Source organism: Chiloscyllium plagiosum, chromosome 16, assembly GCF_004010195.1.
Source record: "Chiloscyllium plagiosum isolate BGI_BamShark_2017 chromosome 16, ASM401019v2, whole genome shotgun sequence".
NCBI lineage: Eukaryota > Metazoa > Chordata > Chondrichthyes > Orectolobiformes > Hemiscylliidae > Chiloscyllium > Chiloscyllium plagiosum.
Window position 1 is genome coordinate 52613958 of NC_057725.1, and position 9855 is coordinate 52623812.

At 41.2% G+C, this 9855-nt stretch overlaps 1 protein-coding gene across 2 annotated transcripts in view; it reads right to left on the bottom strand.

Moving 5' to 3' along the window:
• Window positions 1-7925, bottom strand: part of cars1 (cysteinyl-tRNA synthetase 1) — a 205681-nt gene extending 197756 nt beyond the window's left edge. For both annotated transcript variants that reach the window (XM_043706117.1, XM_043706116.1), the window contains exon 1: window positions 7878-7925. In XM_043706117.1, coding sequence (XP_043562052.1) covers window positions 7878-7910 — 33 coding nt within the window. In that variant the 5' untranslated portion in view covers window positions 7911-7925. The remainder of the gene's footprint in view (window positions 1-7877) is intronic.
• Window positions 7926-9855: the final 1930 nt, after the last annotated feature.

Genomic DNA, 9855 nt, shown 5'->3' on the forward strand with positions numbered 1-9855 from the left:
AGAATAAACCAATATAGGTTTGCTCAATTGATCCAAACTTGGTCAGTCAAGTAACTTTAATTTTGTCTCTGATCATTATGTCTACTGGCTGGCACGTTGTTGCTGAATTTATCCTTACCCACCTTTTTTTGGAAGGTGGTGGTGGTGGTCACATTTGGAATTCATGGTCCCTCGGGCAAAGGAGAATTGGCTCTGGAGTTCCTTCCCTGAGCATCCATTTATCCCTTTGGTCATGGTGAATTAGATTAGATTAGATTACTTACAGTGTGGAAACAGGCCCTTCGGCCCAACAAGTCCACACCGACCCGCCGAAGCGCAACCCACCCATACCCCTACCTTTACCCCTTTAACCTAACACTACGGGCAATTTAGCATGGCCAATTCACCTAACCCGCACATCTTTTGGACTGTGGGAGGAAACCGGAGCACCCGGAGGAAACCCACGCAGACACGGGGAGAATGTGCAAACTCCACACAGTCAGTCGCCTGAGTCGGGAATTGAACCCGGGTCTACAGGCGCTGTGAGGCAGCAGTGCTAACCACTGGGCCACCGTGCCGCCCACTAATTACCAACTTTTAAATAGAATCTGTCCTTCTGATTTGGCCTTTTCATCAACTTTTAGCCCATCCAAAACTCAGCAGCTCCTTCTTCCACTTTTACTTTAGCACAGGCAAACTACCCTCAGTACCTAATTATACTTCAGTAATGCCTTCAGTCTCCATCCATAGTTATCCTTTCTGTGCATGATCTCTCCTCTTAAATGTGTTGTATTATTTATATAGCTAAAGAAGGCTTTTAGATTCTTTTATGTTGTTAACTGCCAGTTTCTTCTCACACTCTTGCTGCTTCTCAAAATATTTTCTTTCCTTACTTTCCGAATACGTTGTCAACCTAATATGCCATAGGAAAACAAATCCAAAAAAACCAAGCAAGTCAGGCAACACTTAAGGGAAATAGTGTTCACTTTTCAAGATAAGTAATCTTTTTATTGGAACAGAAGTTTTCAATCATCTACACTATTTTGTTCTTCATTCGGTTTTAATGTTTCTCAAGTGAATACGGCTGTTCAAGCCTGTTCTGCCATTCAAGCAAGTCAGAGAGTCATAGAGACATACAGCATCATAGCAACATACAGCATCATAGCAACAGACCCTTCGGTCCAACTCATCCATGCTAACCAGATATTCCAACCTAATTTAGTCCCATTTGTCAGCACCTGGCTCATATCCCTCCAAATCCTTCCTATTCATATACCCATCCAGATGCTTTTTAAAATGTTGCAATTGTACCAACCTCCACTGCTTCCTCTGGCAGCTCATTCTATACAGTCACCACCCTCTGCGTGAAAACGTTACCCCTTAGGTCTCTTTTATATCTTTCCCCTCTCACCCTAAACCTATGACCTCTAGTTCTGGACTCCCCTACCCCGGGGAAAGACTTTGTCTATTTATCCTATTTGTCTAAAATCCCCTTCGTGATTTTATAAACCTCTATAAAGTCACCCCTCAGTCTTCGACGATCCCGGGAAAACAGCACAGCCTCTCCCTATAGCTCAAAACCTCCAACCCTGGCAACATCCTTGTAAATCTTTTCTGAGCCCTTTCAAGTTTCACAACATCCTTCCGATAGGAAGGAGACCTGAATTGCATGCAATATTCCAAAAGTGGCCTAACCAACATCCTGTACAGCCACAACCTGTCCTCCCAACTCCTATACTCAATATTCTGATTAATAAAGGAAAAGCATGCCAAACACCTTCTTCATTATCCTATCTACCTGTGACTCTACACTGATGGTCTGATTTGTAATCTGAAATCTCTAATTGCTGCCCATTGTTCCATTACAGCTTTGTCTGCCGATCTTTGACTCCAGTGTACTTAGCCCAGAACAACATAAAACAAAGAACTGTGGATACTGGAAATCTGAAACAAACAAAAACAGAAAGTACTGGAGAAACTCAGCAGGTCGGCATCATCAACAACAGTCGATGTTTTGAGTTGTGACCTTTCATCAGAATTCCCATGTTATTTAGTCCAGGTCTGATTTAACTCTCTGAAATTGGCCTACTCTAAATATTTTGAGTCAAGATTTCTTGTGTTTTTCTATGATTAGGCTAAATGTTACAATTGTTATTGCCTCAATGTTTCCTACGGACAATTAGTCCACCGCAATCACATCTAGCACTGCCTCCTTTCTCACAAACTGGAAACATACTGATCAAGAAAATTCTCTGGAATGTAAATCAGAACCTCTTTGTCCTTTACATTCTCACTATCCCGGTTTACATTCTAAATCACTCAACTCCACCATCACAGTAGTATATCTTTTGTACTTGCCTGCAAATTTGCTTTTCTCTGTCTTTTTCACGAAGTGGCAGACTGAGAAATATGCCCAAAGTTGTTTCTTAGATCTAACTAAATAAATGCTGTCCTTGACCTTTACGGATATTCTCTGCATAATGCATTGCAAAGGTCTCCTTAATAAATGCAGCCACACTCATCCTTTGTAATGGATATTCATTGACAATGGGCCTTCATGTTCCCAAATGCTGCCCATTCACTCTTTGAGCTACAGACCATTCTTTGTTACCCCAGCTACAATTTCTGTACCACATTCGGAATAAACCTGCAGTGCAAGTTAATGGAATAAAATCCTGCATGCACTTTTGGTAGTGGATTTGATCCAAGCAGAGCGCAATCTGAACTGAAATGAGCTGAGCTGGAAACCACACCCAGAAAAGGAAGGCTCTATTTCTGATTGATCTGGAGCTGCCAATTTACACTCCCTGTGACATGACTGGGGATTATTTAACAATTAATTCCTCATTAACTGCTACTGAGACGCTTTTGCAATTCAAAACTCATCCTCAGAAAATTATACTGGAATCAAATGAATGAGTCAAGGTCAGCAGGACATGGCCTCGACAAGGGTACATCTGGTGTCTATGCAGCTATCAGCGGGGCTGCAGTACCATGGGTAACTGAGCCCTATTCGTAAACAGTGAGGTTCTCTGGAAAAGGGGAGCTCATTCCAAATTTATCAATATCCTTCTGTCTGGCTGTTTTAAAAAGCACGTCAGCGAGAAAAATAAGAACAAAAGGTGCTGGAGAACATCAGCAGGTAGAATCCCTACAGTGTGGAATCAGGCCCTTTGGCCCAACAGGTCCACACCAACCCTCCGAAAAAGGATCCCACCAAGACCCATTCCCCTCCCCTATTACTCTACATTTAGCCCTGACTAATGCACCTAGCCTACAAACACCTGATCACTATGGGCAATTTTGCATTGCCAATTCACATAACCTGCACATCTTTGGATTGTGGGAGGACACCAACACAGAAAAGGGGAGAATGTGCAAACTCCACACAGACAGTCAACCAAGGCTGGAATCAAACCCAGGTGCTGTGAGGCAGTAGTGCTAACCGCTGAGACACTGTGCCACCCTTGGTCTGGCAGCATCGGTGGCGAGACAAAGAGTTAACGTTTTGAATCCGGTATGACCCTTCTTCACAGCTGGAAGATATATATCGGACTCAAAATGTTAACTTTGTTTCCACTGGCACTTCCAGGCCTGCAGAGATTCTCCAACACTTTCTATTGTTATATCAGAAGTCCAGTATTTTGTTTCGTGTTTAATTCACGGTCACTTCTCTTCCAGGTACGCCCACCTCAAAAGGAGCTCTGCTCATCTGCGGGATGGGATTTCTGTTTCAATCTTTTAGCTTGTTCACTTTCATTGCTGTCTATTTCTCTCCTGGTGTTTGACAAAGTGTTTGCCGAAAACTTCACAGCTACATCTCCTTTGACAGTAACTCTCCCCTGCTCTACCTTACCTGCAAGGATTCCAACCGTGTTTCCATCATTCATATTTCAAATCCACTCATGATTACAGTTTTATGAAACATAAAACGTTCCTTAGCCAGTTGTTACCGCCACATATGGAGATCTATACCCTGTCAATGAGCTCAACAGACTTAGTTTTATCTCTTTATGCCCCCAACTCAATGAGTTTCAGGTACAATATGATGTTGCACTCTTCATCACCTTTGCCTCCATGTGCACATCTTTGGACAGGAGTCCTCTCCATACCATACAGACCCTCTCACCCAAGACACTGCCCCAGCTGGGCCCCTCTTTCTGGCCTTTTGCCTACACTTGATCTCTTCATTGAGAACTGATGGGACATTGCCCACCCTAATTTCTCTGCTCCCCTTACCTCTCCAAACTCACAACACTCCTTTTTCTCAGGTTTAACCCTGACTTTGTTATCAGACCTGGTGCTTTAAGGGCCATGCTGTTATCACCTGGTGTGCTGCCTGGCAGAGGCTGAGTGCCAACTCTCAGACACTTCCTCTGATCTCCTCAAGGACCGTGATCCTACCGACTGAAGATCAAGCTGTTTAATCCAGGTTTCTCACTGACCTCATCTCCCCCATTCTCACCTCATAGGTCCCCAAAACCACACAGCTCACTTCTGTCTCCGTCCCAAAATCCATAAACAGGATTTGCCAGATAGACTCATCATTTCAGCCGGTTTGTTTTCCCACACAATTTAACTCTTCCTATCCTTACTGTTTCGTCCTCCCCTATTCAGTCTCCTCCCACTTAGAATCATGATTCTTCTGACTTTTTGCATCAGTTCCAGTTTCCTGGCCCCAGTCACATCTTCACTATGGATATGCAAAACAGTTCTGAAGAGTCAAATCAGACTCAAAGCACTAACTCTTTCTCTCTCCACAGAAATTGCCATGGCTGTTGAGTTTCTTCAGCTCTTCCTGTTTTTATTTCAGATTTCCAGCGTCCACAGGATTCTGTTTTAGCAGAGAACTTTGTCTTGTGAATGGTTTGTCCTTCTAAGAAACGTATCAACATCAAGCAGTTAGTGTGTACCATATGCAGAGGGTCTTACATCGTAAGGTCAAGAAGATAGAGTTGACATACACTAAAAGCCCATCCATATTATCACGCACTCTGCTACCGGTACTGAGTAGATGGAAAACAAACCTCCCTTGACATTGTTCTTGCTCATACTTAGTCAGATATCCAAGTTAGACACAGAAGCAGACTGTACCTATTTGAATCATTAAACAATTTTATTCAAGGCAGTAAACATTTAGAGATAATAAATCTCAGTTGCAGCCGAATCCTCTAATTTTCAGGGGTGGCTGTGTCATCATTTGTGTAAACTGTAAACTCTGGAACTCTCTACACCTCCCTCTCGGTTAGGGAACTCCTTAAAACCTAACACATCAACCAGCTTTCTTTGTGCAGCTAAGTGCCAATTTTTTTTTGAGATACACCATGAGGGATCTCGCAAAATACTTAGTATATCAAACATGCTTATGTAAATGAAGTCTGTTGTTGTTAATGCTACAGGAAACACTCACAGCAGATAAAGCAGACACTAGGGACAGGATTGTGCTAAGTGTCTTTTTAAAAAGGTCCATGGGTCTAAAGCAGGTGTGGAAGTTCATGGGAAGATAGAGGGGTAATGAGAGAATGGGGAATATGAGGGGCATGAAGAAAATGTGGGAGGCTGAAGGGGTGAAGGTTTGAGGGTCTGGTATTAAAATTAGGCTACTACTCCAGTAAGTGGGGGGGGGGGGTGGGGGGGGTGTTTTAGCATGCTATCCCAGCTATCTTCCCATCCCTGTCACGGCTTTGAGTCTTCCTCTGGAGCTGGTGGATGCTACTCCATGGCACATTAGCTCTCTGGCACAAAATATGGTGATCAGAGGCTTTTTAAAAATAATATATATACACCTGCTAGGTTAGAACGAGATTCAGTTATTTGTTATCAAAGAATGTTTGTGAATGTCATGAGCATTCCCAGGTCAGGAAGAATACTGATTCGAAACAGGGTTAATCGCCTTTCACCCTGCTTCATCCTTGTTCTTTCCAGAATAACGTTCAAGCTACACTTACTCTCAAGTTAGGCGGACCACACATCAGATACAGCTTTTGTAATAATACAGAACATTTGTCTTTATTTTATACAAGGTGACATCCTGCAATGTGACCGATTGCATGTTGGAGAATATAGCCTCTAATTTTCATTTGCCTCTCATATCTTTGGGTTGCTGATTCTCTGTCTTCCTAGTTTCTCAACTATTCTCTCCCCACAGGTCTTCTTGTTGAGTTTCTCTTTATCTTTCTATTTGGGTTAGAAAGTAGCAGACAGTAGGTCATTTGATGTAGGTCATTAGTCATCAGTGGCTCAGGCTCTATTTAGTGGCAATAATTGGGCAGAAGTGTGGCCCTTTGAGGAACCCTTCCAATTTCCTTCCAAAACCATTCTCACTTGCTCACTCCTCATTCTTATTGCAGACTGCATCTTCCAAAAAGGAATCCAACCCTCACCACACTCACATATTCACCACTATCCCTTTGGAGGAAGAGTCACTCGACTTGAAACGTTAACTCTGATTTCTCTCCTCAAATGCTGCCAGACCTGCTGAGCTTTTCCAGCAACTTCTGTTTTTGTCACTGCTATCGCTACCTCTGAGCAACTCACTCAACCCTTGTAGCCCCTCTGCTTCTCTCACCTCACTTTTAATTTTCCATCCATTTACCCTCATTCTTTCATGCTCCAACAAAATGCAGGTGGAGAAGAGACCAAGGCCTCTCATTTACAAGTTTCTTCCTTTCCTCCTTCAATCGGTTTCTCTTAATTAGGTGTCTTTCAGCTTTCAAAGTCAAAAGTCTTGTATAATAAAAAAAGATTAGGAAAGTACATGTTGGCTTTTTCTTCATTTGTACATATTCCTTCCATTTCCATAGGTTTTTTTGTGGTGATTAAAAAATGTGAAAAAATTAGTTTCAAATTCAATTGATGACTTTTCGTTTAAATTGAAGCAGCATTAAAACGAAAGGGCGGTATCTTTACCCCAATCACAGTTGCATTCGCCTAACGTGTCCATTCCACATTTTAGCGTATTCTCAATTTAATCCCTTTCTATAAATGCAGAAATTATAGACTTAAATGACAAAAACCACAACTGTTCTTCTTATTTTCAACACATCCCTACTGTCTGAATTAGGAGCAGGTGGCCATTTAGGCCCTCGAGCCTGCTAAGTCAGTCATTCAGCAAGCTCACGGCAGATGTTTACTCTACATTTCTTTCACTGGCCTAGCTTTTCTGTTTTTGAAAACAATCAACATACATTTTATGTATTGTTCCTGAGTTAAGATTTTTAAATTTGGCTTCTTGTTTTTGAAAGATTGCTGAATAGCTACTGAACAGAGTACAAGAGGAGGCAAGGAAAAACATCCTCTCATTAAGTCTGCCTGATTATTGGTGATACATCCTAAGAAATTAAGCAAACTTTCCGATCCGATTTCAACTCAGAAAAACACCTCTGGGGAAAAACAAATATCCAAGGTTTAGCCCAAATATTTTGGGAGAGGCTGAGGCCAGGTAAAAACCGCGATCAGTGTACAACAGATACAATGGTAATTCAATTACAGAATGCCATTTTCCTTTTACTGGAATTAATTACTGTATTAAATCCTTACTTGAGACATTAGACATTTCAGTTAATTTGAAAAGATGAGTGGAGAAAAGTTCCAGAAAAACATTTTAACAAGTTTTGAACAGCCAGTGATGTGATTAAGTAATGTCAAGAGACTACACTCTAAACCATAAAAGGCATCAATGGAATATCTTCAGCACTGAATAGACCTATCATCTAGCCTTCTAAAGGAGCAACACGTACTTGAGTTTATAAATGAAAACTTAACCTAAACAGAGTTTAAACACAATGGAGATTTTGAATGAACAGGTTAAAATTAACACAATCCTCTCTCATCAAATGATAAATAGTTGCACTGAGATACCATTAGTCCGTACTGCCTTGACAAAATAAAACAGTTACCTTGAAACGTTGATATCTGTGGATGGGAGTCATGCAGATAGCTTTAACTTATTAAGTATTCTCAAGAAAATAAAGTTAACTTACACTGTTCCTTCATTAGGTAGCTGTGGGACAGGATTATAAGACACAGAAGTTCTGTCCCACAGCTACCTGATGAAGGAGCAATGCTCCATAAGCAAGTGCTTCCAAATAAACCTGTTAGGCTATAACCTGGTGTTGTGTGATTTTTAACTTTGGCCACTCCAGTCCCACACCGGCTTCTCCATATCATAATAAGTTAACTATTGTAAGAATGGAAATTTATACATTTACTTGAAAAGAAACTGCTTCAATCAAATTCTTTGAAGTCCATTACAGCTCTGACTGTCAGTGTGTGGTGTTCCATTCATGGGCAACACACACCTTCAAAGTCGAGTGAGAAACAATTCTAATTGATCCTTGCAAGATATTAATTAACTCCTGGTCAATGGATTCTAATTTTATTGTTTAAGTATTTTTCAATAGTTCTTTATTTCTGAATTATTTGAACTGAAAATAAATTGGACAGAGCGTTTTAAGTGTTGTGCTCTGGTCTCAGAGTTAAGAACATATTGTACATTTCAACTATTCCACACAGTGTGTGATGCACCATAAGTGACCTGTATACAATGTAAACAAGGATGTGGTGCTTTTGTGCATAAAGAACCTTGTACGTTAATGTAAATTAACTAGTTATGAATGTGTGTGTTTGGAAGTATTGGAACTATACCAGCTATTTTTATTTACACTACATCTGTTCATATATTGAAATCTCATCAACATCAAATTAAAACAATATTGAAAATTCACAGAGATTTCAACAGGATAGAAAGACAAACAGGAGAACAGTTTGCCTTCAGCCCAGAAATCACTATCGTCTTCATCATTGTCAAGCAGCTTGACAATTCAATGGGAAAAGTGCCAAATACAACTGGGCAAAAGCTCTTTGTTACTGAAGCATCTTATACAATTACAAGTGGTTCCTTGGAATTTAGTCACAATATGGACCAGACGCTTTATAGCAGTGCACTCAATGAGCTTCCTGTTTTGCAAGCTCCACATCTCCCCTGTCTCTTATTAAATCTCGCTCAGATGTTTTGCTGCATCTCTGCTTTAGCAGCTTCTGCTGGAGTTGCGGTAATGATAGCTCAGTGGGTGGAAGACTCTCTCCTGCAGGGAGTTCAGCTGTAAATAGAACTCTCTGCATTACCTGCAGGCATTTTTTTTTTAAACCAGGCAAAGTATTTCCGATTAAAATAAAATAGAGACTATTACCTTTCAATGACAATAGATGGACATTCTGACTGCAAAGTGGCACAATTTCAGATATCTCCCAGTGAGATCTCACCTCCCTTGTGCAGTTGAACTGCGTAGGGACAATGCTAAATGACCATACTTCACACTTAATTATAGAATTCCTACAATGCTGAAAGAGGCCATTTGACCCATCAAGTCAATTCTGACCTTCTGAATACCATCCCATTCAGACCCAGCCCACTACCCTGTCCTTGTAACCCTGCATTGACCATGGCTAATCTATCTAGCCTAAACATCCATGGACACTACGGGGCAATGTGACATGGCCAGTCCACCTAACGTGTACATCTTTGGACTGTGGGAGGAAACCGGAGCAAGCCCATGCATACACGGGAACACAAACACCAATGAATCAGCTTCACAGAAAACATGAGCCCCTCTGTCCATGTCTATCCCAGACAGAACACAGGAGAACCACCAGTTGCCATTCTAGAATCTTAATTTTAGGCCTACTGGTTGATACAGTGGATGACAATCACCTTTCATACACTGATTTAGAGTTAGTTGACTACAAAAGATGGAGGTTGGGCAATTACAAACCTGTACTCATTGACTGAACACAGCCAAATACTGCTCTTAATTCAATATTAACCTCTCACAAATGAGCACTGTTGGCTAGTGTTGGAAACAGAACAATGCCACA